The following is a 25,337-nucleotide window of genomic DNA, read 5'->3' on the forward strand; positions in this document are numbered from 1 at the left end:
CATAATTGAACTATAGGCAAGCTAGAGAAAACTGTAGGCTACCTAGTTAAATTACATGTCATTAGGCCAAGTCCCCAAACACTGGTAGAATATATTAGACATGATTTGATCAACCTACTCAATTTCTCTGCAGCAGGCAGGCAACAATAATTGCATTAAGTACCAAATCATGACCAAGAGGAAAGATGTCTTCAAATAAGAAACCTTTGATTGGGATGTAATCTCTTGGTTGTCTATTTAGCCTAAATCAATTAGCAAAAAAAGGCTGTTAATGACATGGTAGCAAAATAGCCTGTTTCAATTAGGCCTACTAGAGTTTTTTATTATTATTTTCTTAATTTGTCACTTATTTATGGTGTTCATTTTTAGATATTTCTGGTTGTACATATTCTGATATTGTGCTCAATATTACATTGCACGTCAATTTGACGTCATTTCACAAACAGTGGCCAAATGGTAGGCCCTATTGCGTAATTTATCTGCGACGAATCTTTTTGTAGTTTATAACTGTATGGTATAGTAGTAAAGCAAAACTGCTTGATACTACAGATACCACAATGCAACGGTTCTCTCATATCCGGAAGTGCCTGATAATTTTCAACGTGATCATACAGGAGCAGACAGAAGGGAATGATGTCTCTGTGTAGCAAAAAAAGAAAGTTAGATAAAAATGTTCAGGATAATCTGTATTTCGACAGTTATTCTGATGTTACAATACACGAGGAAATGATTGCTGACCATGTACGGACAAACACGTATAGGATGGCCATCCTGAGAAACAGCAATGCAATCGAAGGTAAAGTTGTCCTGGATGTCGGTGCAGGCACCGGTGTTCTTAGCATTTTCTGTGCCCAAGCTGGTGCCAGAAAGGTATATGCCGTTGAGGGAAGTTCAATTGCCGATCAAGCAGTTAAAATCGTAAAACTGAATAAGATGGAGGACAAGATCGATATCATTAAAGGCACTCTGGAGGCGATCGATCTGCCCGAGCAGGTGGATGTGATTGTTAGCGAGTGGATGGGCTATGCACTGCTTCACGAGTCCATGCTGAATTCCGTCCTTTTCGCTCGAGACAAATGGTTGAAACCAGGCGGCCTCATCCTTCCCTGCAAAGCGGAACTGTACCTCGCGCCGATCAATGACCTTGTGTCGGAGGACCGCTTGAACTTTTGGAGCACAGTTAAGAATCAGTACGGTGTCGACATGTCTTGCATGACAGACTTTGCTAGGAGGTGCATCATGAACAATGACATCACAGTAAATCCGGTGACTGTAGAGGACGTGCTGTCCCATCCATCTAAATTTGCCGAGCTGGACTTGTATACTGTGACGGTGGATCAGTTGAAATCGGTGAAAGGCATCTTTAGCTGCGACTGTTTCGGCTCGTCTACTGTGAACGCTCTTTGCGTGTGGTTCACGGTAACGTTCCCCGGTGGAGAAAAGCCATTGATCCTCTCCACGTCTCCGTTCAAACAGGAAACCCACTGGAAGCAAGCCATTCTCTATCTAGACGAACCTGTGGATGTTGAACAAGACACAAAGGTAGAGGGCGAGATCCATATGTATCCCTCTGCGGAGAGCTCCAGGCATATTTGCATCCATGTGGACTACTCAATTGGACAGCTGAAGATGCAGTCTAAGACATTTTCCATCCCCGATGGTTATTCAGAAACACAGCCCTAGCCTAATTACATTGTTTACAGATGTTCTCCAGCATCTGTCTGATTCCTAGGCTTGTCACTGAACAAATTATGCTCGTCCAGTCAACATTTTTAATACCAGCCACAACAGCTGGAACTGAATAGGAAATAAACTTCTTTTGCTTAATTGCACACCGTTTTGCTCATTTGTGAATCACTTGTCACTATGTATCGTTAAGCTTATTTTGAAATTAAGAAATTTGATGTGCTAAATTAGACTACCACTGCTTAGGCATTATCATTAATGCGCTCTTCTTGCACCTGTGAATTACAAGATGACTTGTACTGTCCTCTTTTTCAGATATGTTGAGTTAAGAGTGGTCCCAGTAATCTTTTTAATTTTTATAGGAGCTGCTACCAAGAGATGGGTTTGATTGATGAGCCAGCCGTGTCAGCACTAGATCTAGACTCATGAATTAGCAGTGTAGGCCTTTAGTATCATCCATCTCACAAGGGGCACCATGCACCTCTTGCTCCGATTAAAGGCCAAGTCCACGTTTCTGCTGAAAGGATGCAGATATTTGTGCTACATAGTCAAACAAACTACTCATCCCTTCTGTGATTCTGACGCAAGGTGATGATTGCCTCAAATAGGTCTGAGCCACTGTTTATTTCTCACTTACAGTGCCAGTTACAAATATCTGATTGGTCAGTGAAAGGATAGTTAGATGTCATTTAATTTGATTTTAGAAATTGTATTTGGTTAGAACCTCATACTCTGACTTGTCAGCAATTTTCACACACTTTTTAAAATGTATCCTATGCTAGTTTTTTTTACCTTAATATAACCACTTCAAAGTCATTGTGATGGTAAACTAACTTGCAGCCTTTAGATTCCCCATCTACAGAGAACCACCCTTGCAGTTTGCTCTGCCCTGACCGGGAGAATCACAAATTGCTTTACGGCAATTGTCCAACAGCCTGCTTTTGTATGAACCCTGCAATACTTTGTTAGTCAACATGGCCCTTTGGAAATTATCTTTACCAGTTCCAAACAAATCCACATGTACTCTGTCCAAGAGTAATGGTGTTAGCTTAAAATACAATTCTAAAACGGATAGTTCCGGTCCTTGATTATGATTGGTTGAATTGCATTCGATGCAGTTGTAAAATCCAGCACAAACATACCCCTTGACCGCATTTCGCTCTATATTACTGTGAATAATAAGAATGATTATATATGAACTAGATGCACCACAAAGTGGTACAAAATATGGCCGCTGCTCATTCCTGCACATTCTGTCTGCCAAAATAAATCATGCTTCTCAATTTGTCTCCATCTCCTACTCTTTTGTGTATTTGAATGTTTGAATTGTTGATACAAAATACTGTAAAAAAGAAAAAATCTATATGACCAAATCATTTCATTTCTCCTTGCTGTCCCTTTATTTTATGAAATCTTGTCAGATATATGTAATAACCTTTTTAGAAAAGCAATAAGCCACTCAAGTCTGTAGGTTCCACTAATTTATTTACTAGGCTTAGGCAATCGTGCCTAACAACGCCCCTTAGCTGTTCTAAAATCAGTGTAACCTACGGCCTCTCAGGGCTTATTGCTTAAATATATATGTAAAATACAAATATACCACATATAAAGCAACATGTAGAATAAACAAGACAAACTAGACTTGAAGTGTGATTTCCGGAGTAATTTGAACCCAGGGTTTTTTTCACCATGACAACGAGTCAAACACCCCCTCGAGAGCTAGACTGATCGAAGGAGTACCAAGTTTAACCGGCTTTTAGCCTGGCTAGCGCCACCACTTCTCAATGAGACGTGGTCTGGGAACCAAACGTTCATTTTCTCGTATTAGAAAAAAATGCCCAGATCCGTTTATTGGGTGCCACGGATGTCTATCAAATGCGTCTGTGCATAGCTCATCATCGTCTTGCTTTCCCCCCTGTTCTGTGATTGGTTCCCTATCTCAGGCGAAAATTTGCTCCATGGTCTCCAGGCTGCCTTAGCAGCGTGAATCAAATCGCGCGCAAGGCAGCATGGGAACACCCAGGCTAACCGGCTTTAGTGCTTACAGCCCAAATGGCTAACAGTGTAAGTACTAAGGGATAATCGCTAAACATATCCAAACTGCCATTTTGTAACCACTAATAATGCTCAAAATAGCACCACACTTCTGCAGTAGCATGAATAGGGTCCCTACACATAAAACGAAGCATCAAGAACTTAGTAAGTGTACCGGGAGTTTATTAGAGCCACTAGATCATCTGATCCATTTCAGCATTTACAATTGTTGTTGAACATTACCTTAACCAAATTCAACCCCTAACCTTAACCATAAATGGTACCTAACATAATCAACAGATCATTTGTTGATAATCTGAGTGTCTGTAGATAGTCTGTGAGTGGACTATTCAAGTAAAATGTGACCTGCAAAGTTTCATCTGTTTTTTCAAAAACACTTACAGTATTATTGTAGTCATAAGAAATTATTCACTGACATAATATGCACTGTGAGGAAACCATTCACTGATATACTATTTACTGGGAAGAGTCCCTGGAAAAGTCATTTTGGAACAAAGGTATCTCTAGGCCTGTCATTAGCACTAAATCATTTTCAAGACTACTAAAGAGCTCAGGTCAGAGTGAATGCACCAATGTCATATTCATCAAAGAGCAGGGAAGCACAAAACATACTTAGCTTAGTCATAACAATTCCACTAAAGGACTGTGAATGTTTGTGGCACAATCTGTTATGGCACCCTACAAATTATGTATGCAATATGGATGATGACAAAATGTTGGCACATGGGACACATCGAAATGTATCTGAGCTAGAGATTAAAGTCCTATAATAAATTCAGCGACCAAACAGAAGTACATGGGGCGAGACTCTGATGTGGTAGTTTTCCGTAGACGACCAGTGAGTGACATAAATCAGATCAAGGTCTGGCTGACTTGTGATGCCTGTCGCAAAGACGTATCACCATATCCAGTGTGTCTCGCTATTCTAATGATGTGCTGAAAACGAGCCAAGAGAAATCATTCGCCACCAGCCGTTTACAGTAACCAATATTTCTGTCGAGATCTCCAGAGGAGACAAATTAGAAACATGGTATCGACAAAACTTAATTTAGAAGCCCAATACCCTAAGCACCAGGTTGATTTCAAAGGCAGATATGTAAGGAGAGGATGTTAGAGGATGCATGAGCAGCACCAATGTTTTGAGACTGCTTTGTATGTTTTTGGTCTGGAAGGTTACCCCCGCTCCCATTGATTCGCCACCATGTTCTTGAACTGCAAATCATCCATCAGTATCAGCACATCTTGCCTCCCAGGTAGTGAATGAGAATCCTTATGCAGAACCCCCCCCCCCCCCACACACACACACACACACACACAACTACTATATTAAATATGAAACTGAATTGCCTAGTTGGGGGAAGGGTGAGATCCAAGTCCATTGCTCATCGGTTCTGTAAAATAAGGCCCAAATCTCAGAAATGGCACAGACAAAATCCAGACGTGGAGCTCCGATCACCCCCATCGCTATCAGCCAGAGGCTTGTGGATCCTGCCCAAACACGAACAAATCCACCTACTGTGTGAGACTTTATAATCCTTTTCAATCATGCACTTTTTGGATTACGGTTCTGTGTAATTCTTCTCAGGCATTGTTTCATTTTTTATATACACAGACAGATATATTTTTTTTGGTTTTGATTTTTTGTCTCTTAATATGGTATTTCAATTTTCAGGAAGGATAAGCAGTATCTGGGCATTGCTACTGGTGCTAGATATTTTCCGTTCCTGCACACATTTATGGATCCAGTGTAAAGTTGTGCTCAATTTTAAGGTCATTTTAAAGTCTTGTAAAATGAATAGTTTTCCTCTATTGCATATTTTGCTGATGAGTCCCTCATAGTTATTGTCTCTGTTATATTAACTCGTCTGATTTAAGTAATGTGATGGTTACTCAGTGTGGTTTGACCTCTTCAACTTGCCCTGAGATAATATTACAGTTATCAATGTCCATTCAGCTTCAAGACGTATGTGTGTTCCGTCTCCTCCTTTATAGTCGGGCCATGCACCTTTCTCCTGAGCTACTAAGAATGTGAGAAGACAACAGAGGCTCACTTCCTTTCCTCATTAGTCTGGACGATATGACAACAAAAGGAAGAGGTAGAGTCAGACAGCTACTGAGAAGGGCCGCTAGCTCACGTGACTGTCGGCCTCTGTCGATAGCTGTGCCAGCTATTGAACCCTCTCATAGATTTTAAGATGCTCCAGAGTGCTGATTATGGAATAGTAAACATAGATGCACCGGACACATCACAGTCTAGAAGGGAAGGATGCAACAAATCACAATTGATTTTTTTTGTTCATACCCCCTACTTCCCCCAACCCACACACACACTCATTAACACCAGTGCACATTTTCAATCGCAAAGGCTCCAGCATCAGTTGCAACCTGATTTTAACCTCAAAATCAAAACGTGCACTGAGATGGGCACCAGCAATGATCCCCATGCATGTTGCTCCAACATTTATTAGAACTGAGTTCAAATGGTAAAAATGGTAGCACGCTTTTTCCCAAATATAGGGCAAACTAATGGAGTTGTGCTGTGCTTCAGGCCCGTGGGCAGTCCTGAGAAACCAGGAGCTGTCCAGGTGCTGAAATTGTATTTACTGACGCTGATACAATCCTTCACACCAGAAACGTTACCAACAGTACTTATCTGGGCACACATAATGTGAGAGCATAGGTAAATGTAAGGCAAAAACTCAAATGTTCTAATTCTAGTGTAAGGCTGGTATTATTATTATGTTGTTTAGTCATGTCTGGTAGCGTAGTTGGAGGACTGGTATTTACGGCTTTGCTGTCGAAGTGGGCTTCCCAATAGTTGTCTAATTTAATCATTTCATAGTGGATATTCCCCGTGTCACGTGACTGCTACAATTCATATCGCCACCCATTCTATTACTGTCTGAAGTAGCCTTAATTAACATGAAATGACACTGCCACTGCTATTGACAATATTAGTAACCTCGTCTGATAGCTAAATGATTTAAATGAGACGAGCAAGGTTAACACGCAGTCTCTGGGCAATAATGACATGACCAGCCCACTACGTGTTGAACGCAGTCGCTATGTCTGAATGCGAATGCTCAGTAATTTTTATTCCACCTGCATTTTGGGCGATCAGCCCGAGAAATTGCACCGCATGCAGGGCAAACATTAGGCCGAAATTAAAGTTGTTGTTTTTTCCCCGCACCGCCCGCCACCGCATTTGTTTGCAGTGTTGTTTCTCTGGCTGAAGTGTCATTTGGTGCCGTCGATTACTCCATTCCCGCGGAGCCACGGAGGGAAGTAGTCGTTTTAGAGTTCGCCTCCCCAACGGCACCTCCAAAGATGTCCCGATTCAAATCCGAAATATCCGGGTAATGTCCATCAGATCACAATTGTTCACACGGTATATCGAAGTCAAGCTTTGCGTGAAAGGTGAGCGGATAATTTTCTTTTCTGTAAGCTATGTGTGATGTATGGATGATACAAACTTTTGATGTTTCGCCCAGGCAGTGTGGGAACGACTCAGAAAGAATGCAAGCTGATTGATAATACTAAAAAAATCACATTCTTCTCACTTCAACTAAGACGTAGGCTACATATAATGTAATGTGCAATAGCCTACTGTTAAGAGTTCGCTGTCCTTTGAGTTGTCTTTTCTGTCATGATTTATTTGTCAAGTTACTGCATCGCACGGACTCTGCCAATGTGATTGTGCCGACTTGCGCTTTTTAATGTCTGTTAACTGACTCTAGCAATATGCTGTCCGACTGAAGCTATGACTGTCAATCGCTGATGTGCTTACAAGACTTGGCTCTTAATTTACACTGTAGGCAAACTTATCCTCTTTGTGGGTTTCATAAAATAGGCACAGGCGTCATGATTAACAGGTTGATGTCGATTCTATACTGCTGACCCGTATGTGGACAGATGTTACAGCTTTTCATTCTGTAGGCTACCGTTCGCCACCCATGAAGATATGGGTGGGTCTGTATAAAGTTGATCTATAATGCTATAGGAAAGATGATCGCCAGGATTCACAATCAGCTAAACTAATCCCTATAGTTGAAGGCTGGCTATTGGTTTATTCTCAATTGTTCAATCCCATCCGTTTCTGGTATATTTCCAAATATGATGAACTACTTAAACTATAACTATTGAAATCATAATTCAGCCCTTTAATTATCACATGGCCTCCAAAGGGAATCCGGCGTCACAAAAACACCACTGGAACAGCTTGAGCCTAAATCAACCCATGACTTGTTGAATTTATTGACACTGCAGGGAATACGCAACAACTATAACCACTTGGCAAAGTATCTATTGTAAGTGAATATGGTATTCTTTCATCATAATTTAGCATTTAGGCTGTATGGCCATATAGGCTAGTCTACCTGACACGTGAAGGACTACCACAAACAGCAGGCCCATTTGACGGCAGTAGGAAGGAGTGTATGTGCAGACCTAAAGATAAATCGAATCCGCTAGTTAATCTTATCTAAATCAACCTTATATGTCATTGACAATTCGTGAATGATATGTAAGCCAAATGAAATTGAACTGTTTTAAGACATAGGCCCTGTGTTTAGTTTGTACAAAGTTTTTTTTTTAAAGAATTATATCTGGGATAAACATCTGTCCATCACCTCACTATATGATCTCCCTCTGTTAAACACATACACACATAGGCCTACTAACATTCACAGAGAGAGAGAGAGAGAGAGAGAGAGAGAGAGAGAGATAAACACACTGGGATCATTACCATCATCAGTGGATTTACTGTCAGAAGATGGATCGAATTTTAATACCCCCCCCCCCAACCAAGGCCTGTATGACTAGCCTATGTGAGAGATCAATGCGCAAAGACCCAATACTTAACACTTACTCGACCACCCTCTTCGATGACACTGAAATAGTTAATCTAAGATGTGCCCTCTTGTACAATAGCGATTGTTAGGGCGGAAAGATCAACTAACACTGGAATAAAACTCCCCATGATGGTCCCGATGTGTTCCCTCACGTAGTCGGTTTCTCCCACACATTCTCTCTCTTTAAGCTTGGCTGCAGGACACAGTGGGATTTCAGCAGCGTTGAGTTTAACAGTAGGCTATGAAATTATGGTTAAAACCTAAAATTCTTGGTCAGAACCCATGAGGTCGACGAGGTGCACGCGGGGCATCTGCTTTTGTGTAAATCAACATTAAATGTTTTCTTCTGACGGCGGATTTCACTTTTTCCTATAATTTTACACTTTTAGAAATTAATGTATTTGAGGAGCGCATGGATAATGTCATTCCCACACTAAGCTTGGCGTCATTGCTTTCATAAAGGCAATCTTCTAGGTTAAATACGGGCCCTTGGACTTAAGCTTCTTCTTGCTCAATTACACCGTTGTATTATGCATAATAACTACTCGAATTAACACCCCGCAGCATTGCACGAGGACATTTAAAACGTTTAAATTACTTAATGCTACCTTTAGGACCCTGCGGAACGTTTAAGTATCCGGTCATGAGACCAGGCGCAATCCCAGTATTAGCTCACATTTGGGGAGAGATTTCTTATCTGTTTTTATCTCCCTCCAATGTGTTGTTGAGAATGTCCCTGTTTCCTCCTATCGCTTGTTCTGTTCTTGTTCAAGTCCCCTCAGAGTCACCAAAAGCTCCACAGACAGAGAGGGTGTGCTAAAACACTCCTGGTCCCTTGGAATATTTGGGCTGAGTGTGCGCCTACATCAATCGGAGTGTCCAAGTGCGTAATCTCTCTAGCCATCTCCGCTGAACAATCAGTCTCGCTGTGTGAGGGAATGTGAGGAGGATGCGTGACGGAGCTACGGTCGAAGATATTCTCCGCGCAAGGGCTAATTGGTGTTATATCTGCGCACAGTGAGTTTCTTGGGCGAGTTAATAGAAAGACAGAGAGTATTACCGTATAATAACTTTGTTTTTGGTTGCTGTCTATGCTGTGGTTATCATCTTGTACAGGTGTAGGAATCCATGCCCTCAAGTTGGATATTGAGAGTGACAGTGGGGAGAAGGTAAACTGGTTGAATACAGAACGGTCAAACTAATCTAGAAAGGAAAAAAGAAAAATTGTCACGGCATACTGACTAAAAGGCCAATAGAAGAAGATATTGGCTCCTGTGTTTGGAGGGGATATTGCGCTTTCGTCACCTGCTTTGATTATGGAGAGACGAATGGCGGAATTATGACCTGCATCTCACGGGACATGAAGGAAAAAATACTCACGTTTCTTTTCTTGCAAACCAAGCGCCGCGGACACTGATCAGTCATTTCTTATAGGGTGAAGAAAATCTCCAATCTGATCCTGTCTACCTGAGGGAAAAGAAATGTGGCACAGCAATTCAGTCGAGATTGACAGGCGGGCTGGACATCTCTTAAACCGCTGCATTTAGTCAGCTCATTTAACTCGTGGGTCATCAACTTTAGGGATCCCCCTTTTCTCCAAACTCATCACATTAAGATTAACACGCGCATCTTAAAGAGGATCCTGTGGTCACTTGCGAACTTGTTGAACACTTAAAAAGACGGGACCCTTAGTCCTGCGAATCGAAAGGAATATTTAAAAATGTAAGTAGCCTAACTCACACCCTGTTTGTCCATTATTGTTGTTGTAATATACATGTAGCCTTGATAGTGATTTTAAAATGTAAAGGTTAATCGCTTTTGGCTGCCGCACCTATTAGTGCGACATTTTAGCATGTAGAAGTAGATAATCATGGCAGTGTCGTGCTATTTTTTATATGGTGTAACTTTTCAAATAGCATCTTCTTTTCGTTCAAATGTAACCATATTCCCTGAAGTAAATAACACCGGGAAATGTATCCTTCAGTGTGCATAAAAATTACCGTTTTTTCCCAGTACAACAGCCTTTGATGTTGTGAAACAAATAAATAGTCACGGTTATCTGCACCCATGATTGTACACCTTTGCACGATTTTCATAAGAAATCGCCTGTGTCCGGGTTTACGGTGTATGTAATTGTAAGGCATTAGCAATGAAGGCGCCCTCTTGTGGATAGAACGACATGCCTTCTGTCGAGTGACCACGGGGCTGTTCATGCAGAATTAAATAACTACAATGAGAACATTTACTACCGTTTTGGAATGCGGCTGTGAGTTGAGATGGATTGGAGCAGTTGAACAGTAGTGTACTATATAGGCTAGACAGAAGAGTATATTGTCCCAGTAGATACTTTTGAAATGACCAAATCTGCTGAAAATGACACTGCTACAGTGTAGATCTGATAATTCACATACAATTTGATTTTACAATTGCAGTCTCTGACATAAATGCTACTGTGCAGATCTATTGGCTGTCTATTTAAAACTAGATAAATGACATCCCTTTCAACTCAAAGTTTAGTCTTACATCAAGACAAAACAAAAGTACGACAGAGTAATAATAGCAAGACTAGGTCAAACCATGGAACTGTGATGCCACTTTATTATTATTTTTACTACTACTATTATTGTTATTACTATTATTATTATTATTGTTATTGTTATTAATAGTAGCAATAGTAGCAGTAGTAGTAGTAATAGCAGTACAATAATGATAATGGTTATTAGTAATTATAGTAGACCTAAAACAGAGTTTTGATCACATGAGTTCAAAGGAAAAATCATAATCTTTTTTGCAAAATGCAATTCACTGCCATGGCAAATGCAATCATTTTGACCCCAGGATTGATGACCATTGTCGTTGTTGGTCCAAGGGGTGGACTCAGCATTGCGTGTAATCTTTTCAGTCAATTGTATTAGGTATCATTATAATGAGATTTACTGTAATGGGGCTGCAATTGTTGGTGCCTAAGGTCTTGCCTACAGCCAAGGCGGCGTTCTCAGGAGTAATTCCGCTCAGGCTCAAGAGAGTGGGGGGATATTTAGTTTCCTAACCCTGTAGTGCACAGCTATCCTCACATCTTGTTACCGAATTGGGCTTTGCTGAACCGGTGCGGAGAACAAAGCTGTGCTATTCTGCTGTGTTGACTGTGCCGAACTGTGTTGTGATGGCCCTGGCGTAACGCTGTGATTATGCCCACTAATCATTGCATTTGGCGGCTAACTCCTCTGTGTAGTGTATCCCAGACTGGGGGGGGGGTGGGGGGGGGTGGGGGGGGTTGTGGCTTGCATTTGAGTTCCAGTGGAGTATTTTCAGCAGATCGGCACATCCTTCAGAAAGCTGATTGCTATGGGAGCCTTTTAGGAAAAGTGTTTTTAATAATGCATGATGTGCTCCTATGTCGCAATGAAGTGTAGGCTTGGTGGCAAAGGTAGTAGAAGGAGAAAGTGAGAGAGAGAGAGAGAGAGAGAGAGAGAGAGAGAGAAAGAGAGAGAGAAAGAGAGAGAGAGGGAGAGAGAGAGAGGCTGGGAGTTATGGTGGCACTGAGATCCTATAGAAGCTCTGTTTTTTCCTTCTCTTGTCGGAGCCAGAGAAACCAGCTCCAGCCCTGGAGCTAAGTACCCTGACACAAATGGCACCACGAGAATCAAGAGTCGCCCTGCCAAGGGGTCCGTTTCATCACACATAAACAGTATGTGGCAGTATCTCAGCCCATGGAAGAGTAGAGGGAGACAGATAGATGGGGAGAGACAGAGAGAGGCTGTGAGCAGGAGGAAATAAGAACAAGAGAGCGAGTAAGAGAGAGAGAGAGAAAGAGAGAGAGAGAGAGAGAGAGAGAGAGAGAGAGAGAGAGAGAGAGAGAGAGAGAGAGAGAGAGAGAGAGAGAGAGAGAGAGAAAGCTACTGAGGGCCGAGTGTGGTGCAGTCACAGCTGTGCAGGGGGAGTTTCTTTTCTTCCGAGGCTTGGGACCTGTCTACCTCTGACAGTGTGTGTGTGTGTGTGTGTGTGTGTGTGTGTGTGTGTGTGTGTCTGTGTTTGTGTTTAGGAGGAGGTGGGAGTGATAAACCCGTGTTTTAATTTCTTCCAGCTGCTGTCAGGCCTCCCGAACTGCTGAGCACCTCCCAGTTGTCACCACGACATCCATTTACCACATGTCAAGACCATAAAAAGATCCCAAACCTGCATGTGTGATGTGGTGACTCCGCCATAAGAGGTTGGAGGGGGCTGATGGTGGTGGTGGTGGTAGTATGGAGGCTCGGTAGGTTAGATGCCATCTCCAGATACAGCATCACACAGGAACACTCTCCCGATTCCTCAGCGTGAAGGATGTTTTGACGGCTGCAGTGATGTTTGTTCTGTTGTCATGGTGCGTGTTAGTGTCGGAGAGCCTGTCAGTTTGGCAGGTGGCTTGATGGACCGATTAGGAGGTTGCGCTAGGTAACGGCTTCGCTCCTCACAAGCTCCCGGTGTCCCAGAGACTGGGCCAGCGCTCAGACGGTGACCTCACCCCACTGCTGTTAGGCGCTCCTATTTTAGGCATGCACTTGTAGTCTGTGAAACAACATGCAGGCCATGCATCCAGCTGATGGTACTGTGAGAGTCACAGAGAGATGCTGAGAGATGGAGAGAAATGGAGGAGAGAGAGGAAGGGAGAGAGAGGGATGGAGGGAGAGAGAGGAAGGGAGAGAGAGGGATGGAGGGAGAGAGAGGGATGGAGGGAGAGAGAGTTTCAAACCGTGGTGATAAAAACTAAAAGAAGGGCAGAGAAAGAGGACAAAGTGTTTAAAAAAAATAGAGAGGTGAGGCAAGCGGAGATGAGAGCCAGAGGAGAGAGCGGGAGGTCGGCGAGCAGCAGGACACAGCTGCACACGGAGTCCTGGGCGGTCACTCACACTGGTTGGTTTTTTTACTCTCAGCTCTGGCCACGGCCACTGCCAGCGCCACTGTCGCCGCTTGCAGTCCGCTGCACTCAGGCACGGTCGGGCAGTCGAGGGAGGCAAATGCGAGTGGACAGAGGAGGGTGTTTCAGGGCCCGGGAGGAGGGTGGGTGGGGGGGGGGGGGGGGTGAGGGGGGCGTGGGACCTTGCGCTGTCTCGCTTCTGTCCAAGTCATATAGAACATATGAAACATTTATGGAGGGTGAGTGGAGAGTGAGACCAGGCCACGCCTCAGTGCTGAACCGGTAAGAAAAAATATATATGCAGTGACCAGTGGAGAGGAGAGGAAGATGGACGAGGGAAGGGAAAAAAAAGAGAGTGTGTGTGTGACCTGCTGTGCTTGTGTCTCACCCATGTAGAGATGCTCTTTGCTTTGTTGGTTAGACACTTGAGATAAATCACACCGAGTTTTCTTGTCTTTTCGGCGATATTGTGTACAGCACGTGTGGTGGGGAGGGGAAAAATCAATCTTGCATTATCACCCACATTTGCCCCTTCTTCTCCCGATGTCAGACATTTAAGTCGCGTATCGACGCGCCCTACACCATCATAAATATAGATATCATCGCTTCAGTCTCCAAATGCCCCGTTTAAGATGCCTCATGCTCGCACTGATCGATGGAACAGAGAGCGACCTGCTGCTCCCCCCCCCCCACACCTCTGATTAACATGTCTGCATTAAGATGCACCCCACTCTCCTGCCCCTGTGTTGTCTGCTGACACAGACAAGGTGTAGTAAGGGGGGTGGGACGAGTGAGAGGAGGGGTAGGGTGTAGTGGGCTGGGATAGATGACTTGTGACGGAATCATAGGGTGGGGGTTGGGGGGGGGGGGAGAGGTAAAAACAAGCTCTATGTGATCTTCTCTCTGCTGTGACTGACCCTTATCTGGGTCCTGTATCTGTGCATCTGGCTCATTATGGAACACCATTCACTCTCCGCTCCGGTCTTTAGCCAGGCCTGTCTACTGAAGAGTCCGTCCACTTTCAGCTGTCCCTCTTTAACACATTAATATGATGACCATTAATCATGCCGGGCGCCACGGCTAAGCGTGCTGTCCACCTAATTGGTTTCATTTTCGCCAAGGTGAGGTGAGCCAGCGCTGGCCATCTTGGAGCAGGTATTCCCTCGCTCTGCGTCTTTGTTCGTGGTTGTATTCCGCTCACTCGTTCTTCACCTCCTCATCCCTCACTTCCCTTCACCCCCCCCCCCCCCCGCCTGCCCTTTTCTTCCTCTCTCTCTTCCTCCTCCTCTACAATCCCTTCTCCCTTTCTTCTTCCTCCTCCTCTACAATCCCTTCTCCCTTTCTTCTTCTTCATGAGAAAGATCCAATCCAGATCTCCATCTATAACTTTGGACGGGAGTCTCTTTGATTGATGTGATGGGTTTTAATGGGACAGAGCTATAGCTTTGGATAAAAAAGGTACTTTTCATACTCAAGGGGTATTCATGAGAGCCCTTTTCCTGGGTTGAATGTATGAACCCTTAAGAGTGAAAAAAGAGATTGAAAAAAGAGAAAATAATGTTATGGTTGGTAAAACTTTATAATTCATTTGGAATTGGCATATTGAAAAAGGCTGAAACGGAAAGTAAACTTACCTCGTTTCATGCCGTAAAATATCTTCAAATTTTCTCACACTCAGTAAGTCCCAACAGAGTTCTCAACGACGTAGTGGTTTGTAAGAAAGCCCTTTTATTAACAGTGTAAAAAAGGCTTGACTGTTTTACCCAAAAGAAGCTTATTGTTAGTGAAGTGAAGACTTTTTAAGCAACCTGAAGCTTGGCTGATATCGTGCTGCTTCTCTCTAATGTAGGATCAGTTTAGGGTCTCTAAATGAGTTTCTCATAGCACTTTTGGCATCCCCTTTATCTTTAGTCAGTTTTTATGCATTGATGTTCACAGATGTGAACCCAACCTCAGCCATATTTCCTTGGAATATTTATTGAATTTGGTGGAGGTCTTTTGGAAAGGTCTTCAGTGGCTGTTTGTAATGGCACCTCAATATCCTGGCTGACTGTTTGTGGGAGGAGAAGGAGAGCCATAAAGAGATGGCTGGGGATGCACACAGGCTTCCCCCTGGTCCCCAGGTGAAGCACAGAGCCTTTAGGTTTCTAATTGATCACTCAGGAGTTGTGGGCTATGCCGGGTCAGCAGTCACATCGACTGGGCCGACTGATTAACCGCCACTAAAAACGCAACACAGCTCCATCCACAAGATTGTCGGCCCAGTCGTCGTCAATTATCTCTCCGCCCTGGACACCAGACTAGAGAGAGAGAGAAAGAGAGAGAGAGAAAGGGAGGGATTTAGAAAAAGAGAAAAGGTTGTAGGGGAGGGAGGGTGACCAAGAGAGAGCTTTCAGGCCCCGTGTTTGCAGTTGCAAAGTGTGCTGTCTCGTTACTTCTGAAAACGCAGAGTATGCAGGGCTCCTAATGCTAAGTGAAAATATAATGGCACCAATGGTTTGGCAAACAATTTAACTGTTTCCCCTGATGTCACGAATACAAACAAAATAAAAAGTCTACAGTATATAAATATTTTCACTTAAAAATATCACTTTTATTATTATCCCCCATCTATTTATTATTGAAAATAGCAAGCTTCTCCTAGGCTGAGGAAACCAGACGAAAAGCAAGTGCACTTGAAAGCACACTGGCTGTCACATTGTAATGGCAATGGTGATCTTGTGTAGATGTTTGGCAAAGTGGATTTCTTTGAGGAAGCAGCAGGCTGTTCCCATTGTGCCTGGCTCCCCTGCTGTCTATCTCACACTATTACTCTCTCACACACACACACTGTCTCTCTCACACACACACACTCTCTCTCACACACACACACACACTGTCTCTCTCACACACACACACACTCTCTCTCTCACACACACACACACACACTCTCTCTCTCTCTCTCTCTCTCTCTCTCTCACACACACTCTCTCTTTCTCTCTCTCTCTGTCTCTCTCTCTCACACACACACACTCTCTCACACACACACTCTCTCTCCTCTCTCTCTCTCTCAGAAGTATATTTGATGCATGCAGGCTGTCTGAATGTCTGGGTGAGCTAGGTCTATTTCTGGATGCCTTGGACTCTTGGCGTGTGCTCTTAAAAAGTGTATGTGCCATGGTGCCGTTCTCAATTTGCCACTCGTACCACCAAATAGTAGAAAAATAATGTGGGGGCTGTGGAGGTAGAACAATAAATAAACTATAAAACATATAAAATTGAATCTAAAACATTTAGCCTAAAAATGCTCTCTAACGGTTCTCTAACATCAATTGACTATTCTTTGACTATATCCATTGACTGTGATTAAAAAAGGGCTTTAGCTGTCTAGGTTCCATTTATATGTTTTTTTTTTTATCACCTGTTCGTTATTTAGCCTTAGGATAGTAGGGGTATCTCACTACTAATGCTATCTTTTTGATCAATGTTAAGTTGTAATTGACAGATATTCATTCATGGGAGCTTTCTTTTTGGCATTGTACCCTGAATGGAGTTTTTTGGACGAAAAAGAAACAACTGCCCTTGACGCCAGTGCAACCATACCTAGTGTGGCCATTGGCTGGTTTCCTGAATTATGCGTTGTTTCCAAATCTGATGAATTGAGCCAGGTATCCAGCATGCATATGCTGTTATTGAGCAGAGCTCGGATACATGGTAATAAGGCAGTCAGATGTGTACCTTTCAGTTAAGGATCAGCCAAGATCCTTTTACATTCTTTTTTCATTATTGTGTGTGTGTGTGTGTGTGTGTGTGTGTGTGTGTGTGAGTGAGTGAGTGAGAGAGAGAGGGGTAGTGAGAGTCTGAACATGAGCATTCTCAACCACAGAGGTCAGCTTTTACACTTCTGCAGTACTTTGGCACATAAAGGGTCTCCCGATTTTGTTACTATAGTAACCTTTGTGAGACTAACCTCTGTAGTTGGCCTTCTTTAAAATCTCATTAAAATAGTGGAGAGAGAGAACAAAAAGATATATATATATATATAAAAAATAAGTCTCTGGTTCTCTGCAGTTCTCTGTGGCGAAGCCTTGGCTCAGCACTGTAAACATCTCACTCAGTCCGTGGGTCAGATGGTGGGGAGGGGGGTGGGGTGGGTTGTAGGGGAGCCGAGGTCTCGGCGAGGCCGTAGGGACCCGGCCAGCGGAGGGGTGTTGTTTGGACTTGACTTGGATGGCATCAGACAGACTGACGGGCCATGAAGGGCAGGGGTGTGAAGAGGCCGGATCACCTTCTCTTCCATGGCCTTTGGGTTATGCGATCTTTTCCCCCCTCCCTCCCATGCTGTGCTTACACACACACACACACACACACACACACACACATACACATATACACTCAAACACTCACACACACCCCTGGCTTTCCTCCGGCCCCTGGACACCCCTACCTGCCATTGCCTCCGCCTTCAGGTTCTCCCGTTCGTTATTGCCTAGCGTCGGCTAATTCTCAGGTTGATGTCAAACTCGATCTCCCCTCTCTGCACTGCCTGACACTCATCCTCTCCCCACTCTCTCTCTCTCTCTCTCTGTTTGTTTGTTCTCTCCCTCGCAGCGTATGGGTGCCTGGCTTGACCACGGTGGAAAGGACGCGACGGAACGCGAGAAAGAAACCTGCGGCAGCGCCGTGATGATTGACAGGAAACAGAGTTGAGAGGCCTGTCAGTCATCGCACAGACGGAGAGAGAGCGAGATAGCGAGGTCGCCGCTCCGCTCCACCCCACCGAAGAGGCACGTCTCTCCAGCGCCCTCCTCCCCCTCCGAAAACCCCATTCTGTCCGCGCCCACTCACGTTGCGTCCCTCTCCTCCCTCCTGCGTCCAGGTCCCCGTTTATCAGCCGAACCAGCCGAGGACCCCCTCTCCTTGACCTCTCTTTCCCCTCTCCCCACCAACACCAACTGTCTGCCAAGAGGGACACCTTATCCAGCTGGGGACGTTAGACGGACTGGAGATCCATCCATCTGGAAAAAAAGCAGTGCTTCTCTGTCCTACTACGAACACCACTAGCGTCTCCCCCCATCCCTGCTTCTCTCTCCGAAAGCCTGGAACAGCAGGTTGGCATGCAGCCACTGCACCTCTGGCACAGTGAAGGTTGGATTATTTTGTAAGCCCGGGCCCAAATCTCTTTCCTCCGCGCCGTGGGGAATAGAGACAGGGAAGGAATACCACGTTTAACAAAAGAAAGGGTGAATCAAAGGGAGGGGGAAAAAAGGTGTGAAAAAGAAAGCAAAAGAAAAGCAGGACCCAGCCGTCTAAAGGATCTCGGTGGTTGTCCACCCACACAAAAAGGAAGCAGCCATGCGTTTCCCTGTGCTGTTGACCCTGCAGGCTGTGTGGGGGAGCCTGTGCCACGCCATGCAACACTACCAGGCCACCTGGGGGCACTACGACATGTGCAAGTCGCAGGTGTACACGGACGAGGGCCTCACCTGGGATTACATGGCCTGCCAGCCCGAGGCGGCCGACATGACCAAATTCCTGAAGGTGACCCTGGATCCGCCCAACATCACCTGCGGGGACCCGCCCGAGACTTACTGTGCCCTGGTACGTATGTGCCACCTGCCTCTTATAGCGAGATGCCCGTATGTGCCACCTGCCTCTTATAGCGAGATGTACGTATGTGCCACCTGCCTCTTATAGCGAGATGTCCGTATGTGCCACATGCCTCTTATAGCGAGATGTCACTCATCTCTATGTATGTGCCACCTGCCTCTTATAGCGAGATGTCACATCTCTACGTATGTGCCACCTGCCTCTTATAGCAAGATGTCCGTATGTGCCACCTGACTCTTATAGCGAGATGTACGGATGTGCCACCTGCCTCTTATAGCCAGATGTCTGTATGTGCCACCTGCCTCTTATAGCGAGATGTCACTCATCTCTACGTATGTGCCACCTGCCTCTTATAGTGAGATGTCACTCATCTCTACATATGTGCCACCTGCCTCTTATAGCGAGATGCCCGTATGTGCCACCTGCCTCTTATAGCGAGATGCACGTATGTGCCACCTGCCTCTTATAGCGAGATGTCACTCATCTCTACGTATGTGCCACCTGCCTCTTATAGCGAGATGTCACATCTCTACGTATGTGCCACCTGCCTCTTATAGCGAGATGTCCGTATGTGCCACCTGCCTCTTATAGCGAGATGTCACTCATCTCTACATATGTGCCACCCGCCTCTTATAGCGAGATGCCCGTATGTGCCACCTGCCTCTTGTAGCGAGATGTACGTATGTGCCACCTGCCTCTTATAGCGAGATGTACGTATGTGCCACCTGCCTCTTATAGCGAGATGTCACATCTCTACGTATGTGCCACCTGCCTCTTATAGCGAGATGTCACATCTCTGTTTTTGTCTCTCAATCTTCTATTCAATTATTTCATTTTCAAGTTGTTATGGCATTTCAATACACACACCACTTGTACACACACAAACACGTTTCCCTACACTCTCTGTCACACACACACACACACACACACACACACAGTCGCATGATATATACACCTACTGTATACAGAGCAAAGAACACTGCAGCATGCACATATAAACAAACATTCAAGTGTGTTCTCCACCAGGTGCTCCAGCCATTTTCTTGTTTACACGTTCACAGTCCCTGATGCACTGGCTCGGTCTCACACCTTCAGCGTTGAGCATATGGCACTCATTTAATCTCCACCCAAGAGAGAAAATCTGTGTAGATCACACACTGCTGGCATGGATGCCGCCGTAAATAAGCTGAGTGTATTCCCAGCGCTCCTTAAAGCCAAACTTGCTCGGAGTTTAGCATGCTGACGGGCTCCGAGACGTGACTGAAGTGAGAGTGCAGGTGTTGTTCTGTGATGCTCACAGTTGCTCCTAGCACAACCCCCTAACAGCCACATTCTTATGACCAAGGAGCTAGAAAATGTCTTATTAGGAGCAGGGATGGATTACTGAACGGGCCTACTGGGCCCAGGCCCAGGGGCCCAAGGGGTCAGGGGGCCCTGAAGCCCAAGCCTTTGCATGGAATCATTGCCTCAATATCAACAAATCAGGATGTAGGCTATGAATCTGATTGAATTTAGTATTGGCCATCTCCAAAATGCACCAGAATACAGGAAATCACATCAAACAAATTAAAAATGTTCTGGGGGAGGACCCCCAAACCCCCCTCCCACATATGCGACAATTAGTGGGGGGCCCTTAATACATCTGGGCCCAGGGGTCCGAAAGTTCATAATCCGCCCATGATTAGGAGTAATGTTAGTTTTAATAGTAGGTGTTGTTGTTAGCAGTTGTTTGGGAGTGTACCTATGTTCCCTGGGTCCTATGTGGGAACATAGCGGGGAACATAGAACCTGGGGAACATAGGGATGACCCCAGTTGGTTTTATTAGCATGTTATTAGCATTACTGCTATATTACTACTGTATTACTACAGAACTAACAGTCTTGCTAGTAGCATCAGTAGTGATCCTGTGCTATGCGAAAGCCACAGTAGGGGATTTCTGGCAGGGGATCAGTGATGGGGACTGCATAAGAGTGATAAGTGTATTTGCGTTTAGGAGTCAAGCTGCGGCTCTTTAGTGGGGCCTTTGTGGGGGCAAAGTGTTTAATTAGGAGAGTGTCTTCCCCCATCATTTGTGCCTCTATGCTTTGAGTCTCACAGCTGGCTGCCACCATTTAGTGGTACAGGGCCAATGGAAGATGAAAACACTCTGGAGGTGTGTGTGTGTGTGTGTGTGTGTGTGTGTGTGTGTGTGTGTGTGTGTGTGTGTGTGTGTGCGTGCGTGTGTGGGTGCACACGTGCCCATCAAACATTTTATCAGAACAAATGAGCTCCTAAAAATTGCACGACCGTTTAGATAAATAGAGGAGGTTCCAAAAATGTAGCTCCTAATGATGCCCGTGGAACAAAAATAGCCAGATGCCATCCATGGCGAGAAGAGAGACAGAGACACAAAGATGAAGGTAGGAGAGGAGAGGAGAGGGGAAGGGGGGAGGGTCTACTTGTGAAAAAGGCACAAAAAATAGAATGACAGGAGACCTAATATCTAGTGTGCAAGGGGCTTTGAAAAGTGAATTATTCAATATGTTTTGTAGCTAATGTGTTTTATTCATAGGATACATTATTCAAGGGTGCATCTCAGATGCACTTTTAAAAAAACGCTGACGTTCCATCTCTGACAGATTCCCAAGGATAGGCCGAGTGGCTCTGGACTGGACCTGTTTCTGAGGGTCAGTGTGACAATCCTTGTAACCAGGAAGTGGCCTTGCACACCCCCTCTAATCAACTCCACAGAACTTCCCAGACAACACTCTTTCTTGTCCCCTCTCCTCTTGTCTTGTCTGTCGCCATGGTGTGTCGATGAGTGATTGTGGCCGAGTGTCTGGACGTCACTCTTGATTTCTTCCCCATCAACGCCTAATTTCGTAGACACTGGCCCTGTAATACTCTTCCATTTGCACCCTCCGATGGGGTCGATTGAAACAGAGTTCATCTTTGTTCGAGACGTCTTTGAACAGCCGAATGCTTCTGTAGTGTAGTATGGTTGCTAGAATGCTTCTGAGGTGTAGTATGGTTGCTAGAATGCTTCTGTGGTGTAGTATGGTTGCTAGCCATAAACATTAATTTTCCTCCCAACGTCCCCTCTCTTTAATATCAGTCTGTTGCTTAGAAGTAGTGCTTACCACTTTTGACTTGCCAGTTTCAGTTCGCTTAGCATGAGTGCAAATCCTGAACAAAGCGTATTGCCATTATTGTAGTCATGTCTAGTGACCAGGATGTGGCTGAGTCCTGACAGGTAGAAGTGTTATGATATGACTTCAGCCATTTGACAATAGCCCTCCAACCTAACAATGCAAACTGAGACAGAAAACCACTTAGTTTATAGTATTGTGATACATCACAATACATTGAATTGTAATCCCTGTGATACAAATCATACAACCCTATGTACAACCCTAATGTCTTGGCCAGTTTACCTCTGCTTGGTTTCCATTCCCATCCAATTTTTTTTCAACACTTAGCGCTGAATTGTCAGCTAACATTATGGCAATCTACTGATTACTTTAATAACAGTTTATTTTTTATTATTTATGACTGTGAGCTTTCTTTTCTTTCCTCCTACACCCCATATCTTCCTCCTTTTTTCCACTCTGGCACTTGTCATTAGTATGCATTATCAGAGAATTCAATCCGCTTAAATTGATTTCTGCTCATATCCATCCCCAGGCTGGAGGCCTCCTCCCTCTGTCTCTCTATCCTCCCTCTCTCTCTATCTCTTTCTCTCTATCTCTTTCTCTCTCCCTGCCTCTCTCTCTCTCTCTGGGCTTGCGGCGCTGCTTCCTGTGATTAGGACTGTATCAGTCATCGCTGCCTGCAGTCAGACAGAGCCTGCACCAGGCAGTCAAAAGAGGAGGGTAGTGGGCATGGGGGCTGGGCTAGGTGGGAAGGGAGGGACAGCTCACGAGAGTGTGATCCCACCACTGGGGGCTCATCCTGGGGACCCGCTGCGGCCACGGCAGGGTGGGACGCTCGTGACCCGCGTCGGGAATCAGGCTGCCTTTCTTCTCTGGGAAAGGGTGACCTTTAGCTCAGCAATAACTTGACCTCTGGTGCGCGTTTGGGTGCTCGGCTTAGCCAGATATTGGCTTTTCGTTGTATTAGTCATTGAGCCGTGTTTGATGACTGTGATGACAGAGTGATTGCAGGGAGAGGGAGCGACTCGGAGGGTGGATCTGGGGACTTGCCTCTGGGTTGTATTGATGCTCTGGTCCTGGTAATGAAAGAGTTTGAAATCACCTGTTATTTGCCAGAAATAAGAAACCTCTTGCCTTATAGATACAACAGATAGCACCGGCAAACAATAGAACCGATCTAACATAGATATTTCAGGTCCGTGCAAGATAAGAGCTGTGTTTATAGTTGGTAGCTAGTTGCTATATGTAACTGCAATTCCAATATTGCAGAATTCATATTAGTATTAGGCTAAAGCTGTAGGAATCATGGACCAGAGCTGAAATGTACTAAATAGCTTTAGTTGATTTTTGTCATCTTATTTATTCAAATGAATCATTTTCAATCATTTTACACAATATGGACCAAGGATGTGTGAAAATGTATGTTAATTGAGGAGCCAAGGGGGAATTATCTGATTCATTCATAACCAGCCAATAATGTTTTATACTGGATGTCCTAAATGAGGGAACTCACTCCACACCAGGAAATGCTGATGAACGGACACAACTTACCCCCACCCGCCTCACTCCAACACCACCTCCATCATCATCACCATCACCACCACCACTACCGCCCTGGATTTCATAACCAATCAAATCCAAATTAGGAAATGAGAAGATTATTAAAAAGAAAAAAAAAAAAACATTTGGCAGTGCCAGCACTTGTCTACTATTATGAGGCAGCCATTAAAGATATTCCAGTGAGGCCAGAGTGTTTCACTAATGCAACATGTCCTTAATTACGGCTTCATCTTACAGTGGGCGGACGAGCCTTGCCTCCTGAGTTCTGTGTAATGTGATTTGGCCGGTAAAGGGAGACTGAGGCAGGCAGAGAACAATCTAATCTCAAGAACAATGGAAAGGAGTGCGACTGAGAGGAACCAAGCCGACAAACAAACAAACACACACCCCAAACAAACGTAGCCCAGAACAATACACTGTCGTTTTTTCCCCTTTACACACGACAAATGGCAGGCGTACGGAAACTATCCCGTCCTCACATCCCTCAAGCTGTGCTCTCCCTCCGTCCAATAAAAGCGACGTTGCTTTATTTGTGTTTTGATATATAATGCTGACCTTTCTTCTGCGCACTTCTCGGCGATATTGACGGAGCTCGCGGGGATGATGGAAGGCGTTTTAGCTCATCATGCCTCCCCCTTTCAAGCACCGCCATTCCTCAAGTGGCTCCAAGCTGACATTTCACACAGAAATGAGTGTGCTGTCAGCAACAATACGGCTTGTTTCATATTCAAATGCTCCCCGCCGCGAGTCTGTGGAGGGAGGGATGCTGCCGGCGCGGTGTTGTTGTCTCAGACAAATGGTGACATTCCCGCTTTAATCAAATGGTTTACTCACACCAGCATCCTGTGCACAGGGAAGCCAGCCAGAAAAGCATCTGCACCCAAATACTGTCTTTTAATGAATGCTGGTAGGAAAGGGGAAAGTAAAATAGCATTTGCAAATTTAACTACATTGGAGCCGAAGAAAAAAAAAACTAATTATTTTTTTCTCTCTCTCTTTTCAGTAGAGCTGTTGAATATCAGAGGAATATAAGCACTGTTTATCTGTTTATGTGTTTACTTTCTTCTTTTTCAAAACAGAAGAAGTGACACAAATCAAGGCCCAATTGTGACGCTTAACTAAAGTGATTTAGGATCAGTTGTTGGAGCCTTCAAAGTTAGCCAATTTTGAGTCATTATCAAGCACAATGAGTTAAAACCACCGCTTTCCCTTGAACCGTAGACATTTGCATAATGAGCTTGGCTGGCAAATGCTAAGCACTTATTAAACATTTAAAGACCCACAATCAGTGCCTTGACACGCTGTTCGTCAATTTCCATACAAGCTGCAAAACAAAGGGCTTAATTGACTTAAGTTAAGCCACTGAATACCAACGCCTGCCACGTGTAATCTATCACGTAGTTATACTCACTAAAGTTATCTATTAAACTGTGGCACTGCGAAGCATAATAAAAACAATATCCAAAGATGTTATTTCTGGTTAACATGTTGCTCTAGATGTACACTCTTGGGATTGCAGAGAGGGTACATAGACCTTAGACCTATGAGCACAAGAGCGACAGTCAGAG

The 25,337-nt window shown here is 44.6% G+C and overlaps 2 protein-coding genes across 6 annotated transcripts in view; both read left to right on the plus strand.

The window, feature by feature from the left end:
• Window positions 1–566: 566 nt before the first annotated feature.
• On the plus strand, window positions 567–1,832 carry prmt6 (protein arginine methyltransferase 6). Its single transcript, XM_042068703.1, has one exon. It carries the CDS (start codon window positions 631–633, stop codon window positions 1,681–1,683), a length of 1,053 nt encoding a protein of 350 aa, XP_041924637.1. The 5' UTR covers window positions 567–630; the 3' UTR covers window positions 1,684–1,832.
• Window positions 1,833–7,007: 5,175 nt separating this feature from the next.
• The window catches only part of ntng1a (netrin g1a), a 99,596-nt gene continuing 81,266 nt past the window's right edge, over window positions 7,008–25,337 (plus strand). For 4 of the 5 annotated variants that reach the window (XM_042068719.1, XM_042068717.1, XM_042068720.1 and 1 more), the window contains exons 1-2: window positions 9,375–10,313; window positions 18,079–19,068. In XM_042068719.1, the coding sequence (XP_041924653.1) occupies window positions 18,823–19,068 (246 nt within the window). In that variant the 5' untranslated portion in view covers window positions 9,375–10,313; window positions 18,079–18,822. Of the gene's footprint in view, window positions 7,159–9,374; window positions 10,314–18,078; window positions 19,069–25,337 lie in introns of those variants that run through there. The other variant, XM_042068718.1, reaches the window with a different exon arrangement.

The sequence above is a fragment of the Alosa sapidissima genome, chromosome 17 (assembly GCF_018492685.1).
Source record: "Alosa sapidissima isolate fAloSap1 chromosome 17, fAloSap1.pri, whole genome shotgun sequence".
Taxonomy (NCBI): domain Eukaryota; kingdom Metazoa; phylum Chordata; class Actinopteri; order Clupeiformes; family Clupeidae; genus Alosa; species Alosa sapidissima.

Excerpts from the sequence above, each read along its gene's own strand:
- prmt6 (XM_042068703.1), top strand. The coding sequence starts at position 631 with ATGATGTCTCTGTGTAGCAAAAAAAGAAAGTTAGATAAAAATGTTCAG.